General features: G+C 40.7%; 1 protein-coding gene across 5 annotated transcripts in view; it reads right to left on the reverse strand.

Moving 5' to 3' along the window:
* Positions 1 to 16,379, reverse strand: part of DPH6 (diphthamine biosynthesis 6) — a 239,935-nt gene that overhangs the window by 93,760 nt on the left and 129,796 nt on the right. Inside the window, exon 13 of one of the 5 annotated variants that reach the window (XM_081886630.1) lies at positions 7,641 to 8,091. The exons of the other annotated variants lie outside the window; for them this stretch is intronic. Within the exon in view, the coding sequence (XP_081742756.1) occupies positions 8,050 to 8,091 (42 nt within the window). The 3' untranslated portion in view covers positions 7,641 to 8,049. Of the gene's footprint in view, positions 1 to 7,640; positions 8,092 to 16,379 lie in introns of those variants that run through there. 5 annotated transcript variants of the gene reach the window in all.

The following is a 16,379-nucleotide window of genomic DNA, read 5'->3' on the forward strand; positions in this document are numbered from 1 at the left end:
GGCGGCAGCAGGAGGCCCCATTAGCTAAAGTGGTGCTTCAGGTTAAGAACAGTTTCAGGTTAAGAACGGACCTCCGGAACGAATTAAGTACTTAACCCGAGGTACCACTGTATTGATAAATATTTAAAAAACCTATTCTACCCATTACGGCATCAGAACATAAGGAAAGGGAAAATGGAAGGAAGGACATTTGATGTCCATTTTCCTGAACAAAATTACTCTTCAGAAACACATGTACTTTTGCACACACTTGTATTTATAAGCACTCACCCACTGTGTTTCACACACTTCAGATGTGTTCCTATTCCCCCCCCCCCCACTAACACTATCTTCATTGAAATCCATGCTCAGCAACCAACCTAGGGCTCACACACACTCAGAAGCAGGAAAGGGATGCAATAATTTCTATGCTGTTACGTACCTAAGGAAATTCATTAGAGAAAAACTCCCTCTTCGCTGCATATTGCTGGTAAGATCCAATGACAAAGCTCGGAGGAAGCAAAAGTCAGCACAGGACCAAACTAAAAGGAAGGCGGAAAAATATATAGGGTGAAAATTGCACAACTGTTTTACTGAAGCCTAAGGGTCAAAATAATGTTTGCCTATGCAGGCAATACTGTTTCACTATGGTCAGACAAAAAGATGCTGCCTTAGAATGAGTTTCCAACTAACTCTACTATAACATCCATTAAATACTTCATGAGTGATAGCAGGAAACACAGGTGAAAGAAAGAAAAGAATAGTTGGGAGCAAGTGAAGGAATATTTTGTTGGATAAAATTAAAGACAGCTAATGATTACCTCCAAAGTCCACACACACAAATAAACCCTTCCACTTGGGTCTTTCAAACCTCAGAATGAGTTTTGAAAGGTTGCCATCATTAAGGAAAATTAAATATCAACATCCTTTGATTGAAAACTAGATGCCCAGTATTAGATTACACAGCATCATTTGGAGAAACAGCATTCTCCAAACAAAACCAAGATCAATTGTGTGATAGCATATATACATCTCTGGGTACTAACCAGTAAGGAAAATGTATCAAATATGCAAGAGCGTATCGAAAGGAAAAGCTTGCCAAACAGGACAGCGTTTCTCCACAATCTTAAGCATTCTTGAGATCTCATTTGCTGTAAGTTACGGGATAGCTAGTTATTGCATCATCAAATCTCTGCAGCTCTTTTTGAGCTGACAGGGTCATATACTCTTACAGATAAACTGGTCAAGAGCAGAACGTAGTTTAGAGAGGAAGGCCGTGCCGCACTGAAATAGGACTCTTACAGGATATTGTTCTTTTTGAATGCTTTTATTTAACATTCAATCTCTCTTAAAACTCCCACTTTATTGCTTCATTAGCATCTATGAGATTCCAAGTGAGTTCAAAAGGGGAGGGGGTGGAGAGAATAAGCACATTCAAAATAGACTTTATTGTGTGACGTTAACTCCAGACTTACTAGACTGTTAACACATCTGTACATTAAGAGGCACTTCAGACATTAACCATGTAACAGGCTAACAATAAAAGCTCACCCTCTAAAAAAGGTTTTCCCAACGCCTGCACGCAAAAACCAGAAAACTGGCACAGCTACACCTATAAACTAATTTGTATTTCAACTGCCTGTCAAAATCACTAGTTCCTGAATCGGTATATCAAATTATGGTAGATCATTTGGGTGCACACCATTTAAAAGGGTAAAAAATAGTACTTGATTTTCCAAACTTCTCTCAGTTCTTTGGTGTGAGTTACGCACATGGCAATGCCAATCTGGAGCACAGAGAAGCAGGACTGTTAAAATGTGCTGTCTGACATTTCTATAGAATGATCACGACAAAATATCCTAGTAGACTGTGCTCTATTTACTTGATGTGTTTTGCCATTTCACCCACATGGACGGCTTTGTCTCTTGTTCAAGAACTTCTGGAGCCCCCACCTTTCCAAAAGCACCAACCATTCTTAAAACTTAGCGGGGGGGGGGGGGGGCAGTGAGACACCAATTCAACATCAAGTTCTAACGGCTCAACAACTTCAGATACCAAAACCAGCAGGACAAGCTTTGTGCGAGGGTAACAAATAATAAGAAAAATTAGGCTGATTCTCCAGTCCGCTTCCGCAACTCTTGTTAAAGCACAGCAGTGGGTAATTTTCTTTTAAAAACAAAAGCTTGATTTCAACTACACTGCTCCCCTTTAGCAAAACTCTTGAGAGCTCTTCAAAACTCTGTAGAGAAAGTATTACACTTAGAAGACATAACCAACCACTAAAAGGAGAAGGCTGGTGTGAAGCTGTGAAGTTTTAGAAATGTCTAAGCAAGAATAAACCCCAGCCCCTCCACCTCAAAAATATGAAATTTATATGAATTATAGAAGAAGGTAATTTCCTTTTACTCCCCCCCCACAAAAGTCCCTGGACCTATTTACCTGCAATTTGGCAGGCTTTATTGATTTTGGAGGAGCTCCTGTGCATTTCATTCACTTTGGTCAAAAGGGGGAAACGATAATAGCTGTTTTTAGATTCCTCATAATAGTGAATGGAGAAGACAGCTTCAGCAGAGTGACTCAGAACCTGAAACACAGATCTAAATGGAGAGAGCACAGTGCGTCTCAAACACTGGATTTTTTTATATAAAGCAAATGCACACAGAATCATAGAGTTGTAAGGGACCTCAAGGATCATCTAGTTGAGCTCCTGGCACTGCAGGAATCTCAGCTTAAGCATCCATATGCAGATACAGAGTGAATCTTGGGGCCCACTCACACTCCTAATAACTACTTCATGTTCAGCTGAAGTCTGATGGGAACACAGAATTCAATTCAGGTACCTGAAATAAATAGGTGGAGCAGTTCTCCAGTTGCTGCACACAGGTTGGAAGGGAGCAAAAAGACTGTTTCTAAGTCTTTAGCTAGTAAGGAAGGGTCAGAAATGAACAACCGAATATGTTTTGACATACAACATAATACTTTATTATCTTTCTGCCACATCATGCAAGCATTGTCACTGGACTTTTGCTTTTGGCAAATCTCTGGTTTTGTAAGCTGGAACGATTGGCATGTTGCCTTTTGTTTTTTTATTACACTACTCGAATTCACGAGCTTTCAACTTCAGCATTTAGAAAAGAAGGTACATGTGATCTTTATCTACTAGACATAGTTGTCCCTTGCTAAATTTTATTTTTTTATTTTTTTTGTCTTCCTCTAAGGGTGAATTATGACCCTGGCTGTAGAGACTAACCTGCTGCTTTTTATAGTGGGCTGGCCGACTCGTTCAGAATCAGATTTATTCACAGGACATCTTTGCAGCCTACAATGCTGAACAGTAGGCCAGGCCGCATTCCTCATGGATAGATCTATTTGTAAGGGTATCAGTTTGTCTTTCTTTAAAGCAGGCTAGGCGGCTTTCCTACAAGGGTATCCACTCATAGAAAATTTCTCCCAATTGCTATATTTTCATAATAGGCTTTGGTGACAAATTTGAAGCCTGTTTTCACTATCATGTCTTGAGTGTTTGTTTGGTTTTTTGCATAATAATGGAAAGACGATGGGTGGGCATTCCACCATCATAAGGTGGTGATGCAGAAATGAGATCTTGTGTATATGGTGGTAGAGCAGGGGTTGCTAACCTGCGATCTCCAGGTGTTCTTATTGTTATTTATTAAATTTATATCCCAACCTTCATCCCAAGAGGAGCCCAAGGTGGCAAACAGATGATCAAACGTTGTTGTTGGGACTCTAGCTCCCATCAGTCCAAACCAGCATGACCCAGGGATAATGGGAATTGGCGATTCAACAGAGGTCATAGGTTGGCCACCCACTGAGGTAAAGGGCACACACATTTCTAGCATGTGAGGAGGAACTTGGGCAGGTTGGCAATTTTTGTCAAGGGCTTTTGGAAGATACAAATATGCACATACACCTCGTCGGAGTTTGCACTGAATGTGTGATGGGAACACAAACAGCACACTTGTCCTGACTCGTGACCTAGAGACAGTGCAATGCATGGTGGATGATTGTGATAATGACGAAGTTCAGGTTACATAGCCCTGCAACCATTCTCTGACTCAAAAAGAGTCCTCTTCTGTGTCTGTTTTTCAATGGCTACCAGATAAGGCCATGGTCTTTTAACTAGTCAGCCAGCTCCTCCAGGGAGGCAGAGTCTACAAAAGTTCACCTTGTTGTTGCTGTTGTTTAGTCGTGTCCGACTCTTTGTGACCCCATGGACCAGAGCACGCCAGGCACTCCTGTCTTCCACTGCCTCCCGAGGTTGGTCAGACTCATGTTGGTAGCTTCAAGAACACTGTCCAACCATCTCGTCCGCTGTCGTCCCCTTCTCCTTGTGCGCTCTCCATCTTTCCCAACATCAGGGTCTTTTCCAGGGAGTCTTCTCTTCTCATGAGGTGGCCAAAGTATTGAGCCTCAGCTTCAGGAGCTGTCCTTCCAGTGAGCACTCGGGGCTGATTTCCTTAAAAATGGATAAGTTTGATCTTCTTGCAGTCCATGGGACTCTCAAGAGTCTCCTCCAGCACCATAATTCAAAAGCATCAATTCCCATATAATCCTGCAGTTGGTTCTAGCTTGCTGGATAGACAACTTCTCTTGCAGCTGTCCAAGGTCCTGTATCCTCCCTACTTGACTTGGACTTGTAACTGGACGTTGCTTGCTTCCCCTGTGAGCCTGAAGCATCCACAAAATTGGAACCACTTAGAACTAATGGTTAAGTATCTGGCCTTAAGTAAGGGCAGCTCAACTGTGAAATACAAAGCTTGCGGGGGAAACTTTTCAGAAGTACACAGAAACTGGCAAATACACAAATGCAATGTTTAAGCAAAAGTACAAACAGATGTAATGTCTTTTAACACAAAAGTACATGCTGTTATTTTTCTAGCTAACACAGAACTAGTACACAATTTCAAAGAAATAAAACATAAGTATCCTGAGTCATTAAGACAGGAAATGCAACTAAGCATCAATGGAAGTTGATTAAATAATTCATTGATCACATGCTGTGACTGACTGATTATATCATGCACCCAAATTTCTTTTGGTATTACAAATATGTAATGAAAATATAGCTATATTTTCATTGAGTGGAGGTTTATAGGCAAAGGCACTGATCTAAAACATTATGGCTTTTTAGCATGAGAAAATGCACAGAGATTTTTTTTCATCCCATAGCTTTCAATCGCCTTCTATTTTCTGCAGAGTTTGTACTGGAAGAAATATACAGTACATTCATCATGTGAACAGCACTTTTAGTTTGCAACAGCTGCATAATCACTTCATTCATTGTCAAACTTATAATGCAGGTCCATATTATACCTATCTTATGGAGAAAAAAATGTGGGTTGGAGTCCTGTTACCCCTCTCCATCCCAAACCACAATGTTCCAATGTGTTTTTATCATAGTGCTTATTCACAAAAATATATTCTAGAAGATAATGGTTAAATAATGCTGAAATCCAAATTATTCTGCAGCCAACGGTCTTTGTGGTCGATTCTATTGATTAATAGACAGACAGACAGATTTGTACCTGGACTGCTATTATGATACAATGTAACAAGGCTCTGGGTTTCATCTGTCAAGTAACACTGGGCTTATTAATTTAAAATGCTTAAGAACTTCCTGCAGCTTCAGTGTGGAAGCAAAAAATGCAATGTGAATAGATGTTAGTATGTACTTCTTTTGACTAGAAATGCAACAGGTGTTAGAAGTTACAGTCTTTTTGGTTCTACCTTAAAAAAAACTTAATACTTTTTTTTCTAAGAAAAAAATAATAATTATGTAATCTGAAGTTCAAAACACATTGTTTTGTGTAATCTATGGCTCATAGCACATTATTAGAGCATATATGATTAACCAGAAAGACATGTCACAACCTAATTAAAAATGTTTCACACACGTATTAAAGTATGTTATCTTGAGACTTTTACTAAAATAATATTTATTCTGGAGTACTGCCACGCAATTCACATCTCCCTCAAGCCTATAAGTTTCCCCAACATAAATGAAAACTATACTGTTGATAAAGATAGAATCAATATTAGCATTTTATAAAAAGTCTATTGTGAGGGCTACTTTGCAAACAAAAATTGATTTATAATGGCCTGAACATTATTAAAGTCCACTTCTATGGTGCACAATCTAATAAATAACAAGGTAACAAAAACTTTACATAGTTCTTCTTGATCTAGTTCTAATGGCACAGCATTATTAGTTTCTCATGTATCATGTTCCCAGATACAGTGTGTTGAAAGATTTATTCATCTTGAGTTGTGCCCTAAGGTAATTGGGTTTTTAAAGAACCTGAATTCTACAATTATATCCATACCAAAAAAAAGAAAAGAAAAGAAAAGACAGAACAGCCATCCTTTTTAAAGTGACAAGAAACACTGAATCCCACGATTTAGGAATTTGTGTTTTAAAAGCTATTACGTTCATTTCCCTCCTTTTTATTTCTATTCTTTTTTGTATTAGCCCTTCAAATTGCAAATGCTCAACTGTCACAAAAGATCAGTGTTAGTGAGCCGCCAACATTAATCTTTTGTTTGAAGTGTATGAAGACAGACAAATAAAGGAAACATCACTAAATATCATCCCGAAGAAGAAGCAGCAGATATTGAAATGGTAAACAACAACCCATGAACACTAGTTGCAATGCTATTGGGTAGAAGAAATTTCTAAATATCAAAGACAGCGGTTTCATCGTCAGCTGGTCCATAAACAAATAGTCAATTGACAACATTGGACCTTTTCTTCCTTGCTATACTACTGTAAATAAACATGCTCCCCTTGCCTGTCTGAATTCTACATGCCCATTTTCAGAAATGCCGCAGCAGATAAGTAACACTGTCATGTCCGTTTTGTCAAGTACATGCTGATGATCCTTTTCGATCTGCAGTTTGGGAACATTATCAAGGTCAGGAGCAATCACTCAGAAAAGCCCTCCTGATGTGCATATATCTAGTAATTTCTGCAAGAAATAAATGGCACAATAATAACGCACGGTGAATCAAGTGCTTCTCGCTCACACGCACAAAAATTCAAAAGGTTCATTTTAATAAAAACCTTTCACATTGCACAAGGAAGGCATATGGAAGGTATCTAGTCAAGTGCGCAGAGTGCATTTGTGTATATTACGCATGTACAAACTGTCGACATCAAAATTGTTTACAGTGCCACACTTTGGGTTTATCGTCCTGAAGTCAAACTTCTCTACGTGTTGGGCAAATGCCCACCTCTTTCAACTCCTCTGACCTCCACTTGTGTGTGTGTGTGACAAATTGGTTGTGAGGCATTTACAACTGATGCACATATCACAAAATTATTTCTGCCAAGCTTCCTCCATGACCTGCCCGTGGGACATGACATGCTCTGAGACGCATTGCTCTATCAAACCGAATCTTTCCAGGACAATGCAAATTATGACAAATTCCATCATCTTGCATTATGCGCTTCATGCTAATCTTCCTAATTCGAGAGAATCGGGAGGGTTTGCTGTTCTGCTGAAGGGCACGTTGTCTGATTGAATGATGGTGAAAGAATGTTTGCAAACCCACCCACCCCCCATCTTCTAATCCCAGCTGTGGCCACCTCTGCCCTACAACCACCATCCAACCTTTTCTGCTATTGAATTTCCTGCTCAGAATTAATTCAGGATCCATGTGGTCCTTTTTGTTGTTGCTTCAGCACATAATAAAATATCGCCAAGGATTATGCTGTGGTCTCGGAGTTAAAGGGTATTTTATTTTTAGAACAGTATTCTGAAACAAATGTTGCCCACTGAGTCTTCCTGCTGACTTCTCCTAGGCTGTCAGGCTGTCACATTGGGAATGCAGCTTTGCTGATAAGTTAAACCGTCTCCCATAGTGGCTTTTGAAGCAATCATTTCAATGATAGGATTCAGGCGATTTCCAGTCTCAAACACTTTTGACTTTGGGATGTTATGCTGCTGGCTCAAAGCAAACAGTCAACCTGCAAAGCATTTCTTGAAAAAAGTCTCCAAGAAAACATGAGCCTCAGACAATTCCTCATTGATTCAGAAGGTGGCAGTATTACTACACAAAAGAAGCTGGCCAGACATCATATTCTAATCCCATCTAGCAGAAACAAACATATTTAATTCCCAGAGATACATATATTTTATCCCATGGCATAATTTACTTATAACATTAAAACTCAAAAATGAAACAATTTGCAGCAATAACCATGATTATGATGTTAGTGGCATGCATGTTACTGGCCAGATTAGACTAAAATATACCTAGAACCAAAGATCAGGGGAATTTTATTACTTATTTTTAAATCATTAGCAACATCATCACTGGCAGAACTTGCATTCCTTAAAAGCATCCTCCGCTTTGGTGAGAGAAGAAATGGTTTGTTGGGACAGAAAGACTGAAATAACACTGTTTGTATACACACACACACACACACACACACACACACACACATATATACACATACATAAATACACACAAACAAAATATATGCAGTATATATATATATAGAGAGAGAAATGTGCAACATAATTTTTCTAAGAAAGCAGCAACAATGAAAATCTTTCCTTACAGCCACACAGGAAATGAAGACAAAAACACCAAAACAACTTACGTACCTAGAAATGTTACATTGTGGTTAAAACTTTCCTGTTCTTTAAACAAACTATCCCTATTACCAAGCTGAATTTATTATCATCAGAATTCTAAAACAGAAGAACTCTACAAAACAATCTAACTTCTTAATTACTTCTTCATTAGTGATCTGTTTTATTTCAAGCAACACTCTTGTCCAGGTGAAAAATGAACTTCACATCTAGTTTATTTTTGTTCAGTAGTGTAAAAGAAGGCATATAGAAAATTAGAAGCCCTCAATATTTTAAGCCACGAGGAAGAAACGAACATTTCTCTTTCATTAGCCAGTGCAGCTGATGGTGAAGGTTTGTTCTGAATGCCACAGATACGATTCCTCTTGGGCTGCTACTTTAAATCTGAGCTCAATGACTTCTTCCGAAAAATGAAGCACAACTCGTACTTCCTCTCTAGGTGAGCAAGCTTTCAAGACACGGACTTGAAGCAGCAGCTCAAATATGGGCAACTTTTGATTTAGCATTTGCATGCCAGGCTTTAAAGGGAATCTTGCGTAATCGGTTTGATGTGTTACTGAGTCTTTGTACATGCCTAATAAATACATAGCAGAGAGCCACATTAAAGTATTAGTAAGAAGAGACAGGGAGATCTTTAGCTTTGTACTTCATTCCCAGTGAGGCTCAAACCCTCAGAGGTAAATGACTATGTGAGCACCCTTTCAGAAAAGGCACCGGGTACACCCTGCGCATGCTGCAGCTTGTTGACATGAAGCAGGGCAGGCAGACACCAATAATACATGAAGTGTGGTTCAGAGGCAATTAGGATCAGTTGTCAAGGCCAGGCCATTAATGAAAGAACATGTCAGAGGAGCTGGAGACTTCAATGGTTGAGGGCAAGAAGGCGATTTAGTGTGACAGATCGAGTCCTTCCAATGTCCTCAGTGGTACATGCTAATACCAGCCTTAACAACCTTTTGTGGCAGTGTATAATGCGACTAACATGGACTTTGATTCAGCAAAATGACTGCTGCCACTGTTAGTCTGTCTCATTCCAACAACAGTAAGAGCACTGCTTCAAATAATTACCCACTTCCTTCTCCCTCCCCCTTTCTCCTTGTCTAATGCAGTGGGCTTTTATGCACGCCATACAGTTTTTTGCTAGAAGGTCACAACACTTGTCCTGCTGTTTTCTGTTTGTTTATGCAGTGTTCTTTCCTTTTTTTTTAAAAAAAAGGAAGAAGCTGAAATATATTTAAAAATGCTGCTTTGGATTAAAATAAAATTAAGAACTCAGCCTCTACTGGCTATGGGCGAAGTCAAGTGCAGGAAATCAAAGCAGGAAACACTGTCCTATCTGTGCAATCTGTGGGGCAAGGAGCAAAATGTTACTGGCGACATCTTCACCCGGTCCTTGGGATTAAAAGCAGGAGGGAAGTGCCATCCTTATCCAAATGAGATGCTGGATCTGTGCCGCTGCACTGCTGCCCATTTTGATCATAAATGGAATCAAAACCGAATGCAAATCATTTAGAAGGAAACATACCTTCGTGAAAAACTGTTACTACTTCTTGCAAGGACGTACTCAAAGTAGTCATATTTTAATATATGTGGAATAAAAACGTTAAAAGCAACTCAACTTATTATTTCGGCCCCTTTCTTTCTTTTTTGCTGTTTTAAAATCATAAGACTTGCCTCATTTCTCTCCACAGTTTAAACCTATTACCCCATTCTACAAATATTTGCTTCTTTTCACTGCCCAAATATGCTCTTCTTATGTTTTCCTGCCTAGCTTATCCCACATGTAATAATCATATAAAAATATACTAAAAGGCAGTAGGTGTGCTGTGAAGTTATTGTAACAGGTGAAAACAAAACTGTGTATTTGATGGAAGTGGCCATTCCTTGGCAGGGTACATTCAAAAAGCCAAGCATAGAGGCAAAAGACAAAAAACAAAACCCTCACATTGATCTTTCTTCTTTGCTCCTCTCCCTTCTTTCTTTCTTACCTTTGGTCAGATGGGCCTATTTCTATCACTTTTGTCATTTAGCCATGCCTTGACTGACCTTTCCAGAGGCAATACTTAGTTATGAATGACAGGAAAGGCTGTTTCTGGTGGGATGGTTTTGCTCCCCCTCTGGTTTATTGTCACAATACCCTGCCTTCTTTCATTTTTCTCTTCCTGTAACTTTTCTTTTTCTTCCTTTAAGAAGTATGTGCACTCCTGAGGAAGTTTCTCAATGGTAGTTTAAATACACAAAAAATATAACTGACCTATAAACTCACAGGTGCTGGGTGCAATCCAGAATGAAGCTCATATGCATTTTCTTAAACACCATCCTTGGATGGTAGAAGATTCATTCCGTTTGATAAAGTGAATGAGGACATTCTATTAATTCCTACTTACCTATGGTGAGCGAGGGGGCGCTTTGATTTTTAGTGGATAGTATGCAATGAATTGATGCTTTCAGGATAAATAATTTCTTGACTCACCCTGGAACCTACAAGGTAAGTAGAATCTGCACATTCACTTCACTGAATGGAATGAATCCCTTTCTGAAGCAATGCCTTGCCCCAGCTCTTATTTTTATTCCTGTGTGCAGTTTCACTGATGCCAAGCCTGTGAGACTTATTAAGAACACCAACACTACATTCATACCAAACCTAGCAATTCAGTTTTAAGAGTATAATAATGATATATCTGAAAGGCTGCTGTATTATGTTCAGGATAAGCAATGCATTCTACTCACAGGTCTTCAAAATACAAATTCTCAACTCTGCCCCACCCCACCTATGTTGCCTCTGGGTCTGTCCCCCCCTCCCCGCCAATATATATTAGAGGTAGAGGTAGATCAATGCCCATGGCTGGTAGACTTCCAGCCCAACAATGTCTGGAAGGGTAACAGGTTCCCATTCCAGTTGTAAAGGATTTCCTCACCGCTCTTTCCTCACAACTACATGAGCTTTTCAGCAGATCTAGAACCAGCTCTTGGTTCCCAACTGATTCTACCAACTGTCAGTATCCTCTTATTTCACCTTCATCTTTTGAACTCTACAGAATCGCTTCAAGAGGGCAAATGTAGAACTCATGTTACTTGTTTGGATAACATAGAGCCCAAGACTGCAGATCACCTTCAACAATTGTTGAATACTACTCTATGTAAGAAATTGTTACTTCAGAAGTGGGTGGTACTGGTTTGCTTGATCCACCTGAGTTTGTTATTATTCTATCATCTATCTATCTATCATGTATCTATCTATCTATCTAGAATAGGCTATGTGGTGCCCTTCATGTGTCCTTGGACTCCTATGTCCCATCAGCCCCAGCATGGCCAGTGGTCAAGGATGATAGGAGCTGTAGACCAGCAATATCTGGAAGTCACCTCAGCGGCTACTGCTTATATACTGACTCAGAGTAAATCTACTGAAATTAATAAACATGCCTATGTAAGGTCCATTAATTTCAATGGGTCTTCTCAGAGTAAAACTTAGTTAGACACTACTCAAAGGCCACATCTGCAGTTTTCATTTACATTTAAGATGCTTCTTACAGTGTTGTACCACTTTAACTGTAATGGCTTCCCCTCTCCCCAAAGAATCCTGGGAAGTGCATTTTGTTAAGAGAGTTAGGAAATATCTATTCCCCTCACAGAGCCACAATTCACAGACTGAAAAAATGATTGTTAAACCACTCTGGCCATGCTCAGGGGACTTCTGAGATATGCAGATGTTTGAATTTAAAAAGTAATTAAAGGAGGGGAGGAACTTATGGCTCAATGTGGACTGAGGTTGCTCAATGGAGTCATGTTGGAAAAGAAAGCTGGAAAATGGGAAGAGTGAAGGAGTTGTATTGATTAAGTACTTAAAAGCTTATTACAGTGATCTGGAAGAGACATTCCTGTCCAGCTAGACCCCAAAACTGACTCAGTCCTGGGGATACACAATACCCTTTTGTTGCAGATCCTACTTGTTCTTTATATTTGGGAAGTTTTGCTCACATCTGGGGCAAGTCTACTCTCTCAGCTTGTTTTTCTGAATATTCACAGAAGGAGCATATTTATTAATTATCTGACTCAAGCCTGTGTAACACTAGCAACTGCTTCATCATTGAACCTGCCAGCTGAGTGCTAGTGTTCCAGTATCTAAAATGCTGTGCTATTCCTTCTTGACATAAATGTTCCCAGCAAATGCAAATTCTTCAACTTTCATTTAATGGCATAGGTACTATTGCTTCCTTTTGTAACTAAGCATTTCTAAATTGTATTCTGCCTCAATAAAGTCAAACTTAAAACAGGGCTTCCCAATTTATTAATTCATGCTTTAATAATATGTTGCTATGCGGATATGGCAATAAATATCATTAAAAGCATTAGGATCAAAGATCCCTGGATATATAGATGGCAAATGAAATTCATAAAAGGCCTCATACTTGACTAATATAAAAATATATATCTTACTTTAGAAATAGTTGTGCTTAATGAGACATCTTTCCTTGTAATTATCTTTTCCCACAAAAATGAGCTTGTTTTAATAATAAATAAATGAATACATTTTTCAAACCTAGTAGTACAGAACTGAATGCAAACACAACTTTATTACAAATAACATCCTGTGCAGCAGTTCAGAATTGAAATAAATGAAGTAGAATTAAATCTATTATTTTAATGCATACCGACAAACAGGCGCACACAGTGACCCTCATGCCAACTAAAACACCTTGAAAACTAAAACCACCATAAACGCTGGGTGACACCAGTTATGCTGAACAGAAATAAACTGTGGGACAAGGGTGGAGAATTATGTAGTAGTCATTTTTTCTTAATCCCCTTTATCCCCAATGTAAAGATATAGCTAATATATGTTTGTTTTTCATAAATTCTTTTACAGGGAGCGAGATGATTCAAGGGGGCTTTAAAATGAGTCAAGTAAATGGGATTTATTTTGTGGGAGGGATCTACGAGAGAAATGAGTGTCTGTGAGTAAATTACACAAAAAAAGGTTATTGATTGGAGTGGGCTGGTGTTTCGGGCTCCACCTTATACAGTGGTACCTCAAGTTACATACGCTTCAGGTTACAGACTCCACTAACCCAGAAATATTACCTCGGGTTAAGAACTTTGCTTCAGGATGAGAACAAAAATCGCACGCCAGCAGCGCAGCGAAAGCAGGAGGCCCCATTAGCTATAGTGGCGTCTCAGGTTAAGAACAGTTTCAGGTTAAAAACAGACCTCCAGAACGAATTAAGTTCTTAACCCGAGGTACCACTGTATCTATTTTGCTATCTTGGGTAAGACACTTATTGCCATCCAGTCCTGTGATCTGCATCCAACAATAACTAATCCAATCTTTCTGGGAACTTACAACCAGCGTGGGGCAACAACATCCCTCATTTGTCCTCTCCCAGCCACTTGGTTGTCAAAGGTTGTCTGAAAGAAAAGACCTCCCTTCTTCCCTTAACTCACTCAGGCGTTGAGAAGCCCTCTTGGTGGTTCTGCTGCCCTCAGAAGTTTGGGGATGGTGGTGGCCTGAGAGAGGGCATTCTCTGTGGCCTTCCCTCCTCACAGAGCTGCATCTGGCACTTTCACTATATACAACTTTCATCAGATGCTGAAGACACACCTCTTTACCCTGGCACTTGATACCTGAAATGTGTGCTTTCAGGACCCACCCTACTTCTGTGACTGTGTCAAGGTCTGGTTCACGGGCAAACAAAGTCCCGGCAGGGAACGTCAGGACCGGGGGCAAGATGGTGGGGTAGGAACTGGGGTCCAGAAGCCAGGAGTCAGGAAGTCAAGAGTCTGAGGGTTAGAGAGCCGGGAGTCAAGAAGCAAGGAGTCACAAAGTAAAGGGTCCGAGGATCAAGAAGCAAGGAGTCATGAAGTCAGGGGTCTGAGGATCAAGAAGGAGGGAGTCAAGAAGCTGAGGTTCAAGGATCAGGAAGGCAAAAGCAGCAAGGAAGGGAGCGTGTTGCTGTGGCAAAGAGCCGAAGAGAAAAATGCTGACCTTATATCCCTTCCCAGCTATTGTCACTTGCTGGTGCTGTGAGTTACCAATTGGCCTCACCTGTGCGGCCGCGCCTTGCCTCTTCAGAACAAACTTAGGAAGGCCCCAGTCCTGCAAAGTCCTATTGTTCACAGGGCCTGTCTCCTGCACGCACGCCTGACAGACAGTAAATTGTTTTTAATGCAGAGTTTTAAAATGCAACCTGCCTTGGGACCTGCTGGTGAAAAACGGGCAGCAGCAGAAGCAACAATAAGAGAGAATAAGCCAGGGGCATAGGCGCCGACTCCATGGGGCCTGAGGGGGCCCGAGCCCCCTCAAAAATTTGTTTGGGGGGGCTCTGCCCCCCCAATAATTTAAGAAAATTATTAGTTATATTATGCTTTGTAAAATCACAAAATTATGTTGGTATTTTTTATTTTCCTTGTTTGACGATAGTTACCTTTTAAAATACCCCATCAACAATCTCGCGGGGCTGACGCCAGCCCCGCGAGAAGCGGGGATTCCCCCTAGCTCATTAATATTCACCGCCCACGGTGGCAGCCAATCGGCTGCCGCAAAGGGCAGGCCCTCACAGGTTCACTTAAGGTCGGGGCAGCCCGGGGCTCGCCCCTTTCGTTCCCCCAGCAGCAGCGGTTTGGAGGTCTTGGGCCCCCCCAATATTTTTTATAAGTCGGTATGGGCCCCCGCCCCCCCAATATTTTTTATAAGTCGGCGCCCCTGGCCAGGAGTCAGGACTGAAGAGCTATTGGAATCAGAGGTAAAAACCAGAAGATGGGAAAGGACAGGAATACTAGAAAAACAAAATAGGGTAGATCTCTGTTGCTCTCATACTCTTTGCTGCTCTGGGTGAGCCAATGGCTATTCTGATTCAATGGAATTAGGCTAGGTCTGGAAGGTCCTTTTTCGAGAGGCTGCAGTTATGCAGCTCACCATATGGAGGGAATTTGAGCAGTTCATGATGCTAGCATTCAGTATATCAGCCATGAGGAATCGGCAACCTTCCAGGCTTCTCGGTTTTGTGTGCAAGGCTGTTTGGGGCCAATCATGTCCCCTGCCAATCATCCGACATCGTATACTGTGAAGCATAGGAGAGCTACAGGCATCTCTGATCTAAGCACCATATTGCTAAAATCAAAGATAACCCCTTGGCCTGCTCTTTAAAAGTAATGGGCAGGATTTATCTCCACCCCTAATCCACAAGTGTGGGGTCTTTTGGGTAGAAATGCTGCCCTTTACTTTTAAGGAGCAGGCAGAGGATTTATCCCCAGCCTCAGTGCTGTGGTGCTTAGCATTAAGTTCAGATCTTAAAAGTAAGAGGCAGCATTTCCACCAACTACACTCCTCCCCTTGCCTTGTGCAGACAGAATAATTTTTCCAACCACACTCACTCCAGCTTGGACCTGTCAGCCAGCCTACCTATATGTCTGGTGTGTATATCTGGATATTATTTATTTTATTGTTATGTTAATTATTTGACATAAATAAAGCTTCCGGCCAATAAAGCTTCCGGGTCATGTGGCCAGCATGACTAAGTCACTACTGGTGAACCAGAGAAGCGCACAGAAACGCTGTTTACCTTCCCGCCGGAGCGGTACCTATATATCTACTTGCACTTTGACGTGCTTTCAAACTGCTAGGTTGGCAGGAGAAGGGACCAAGCAACGGGAGCTCACCTCGTCGCGGGGATTCGAACTGCCGACCTTCTGATTGGCAAGTCCTAGGCTCTGTGGTTTAACCCACAGTACCAGCAATTAAATCTTTCAGACAGTAAGAGCTGTTCTGACCAGTTCTTTATGACA

Source organism: Podarcis melisellensis, assembly GCF_964234715.1.
Source record: "Podarcis melisellensis genome assembly, chromosome: 1".
Classification (NCBI taxonomy): Eukaryota; Metazoa; Chordata; class Lepidosauria; order Squamata; family Lacertidae; genus Podarcis; species Podarcis melisellensis.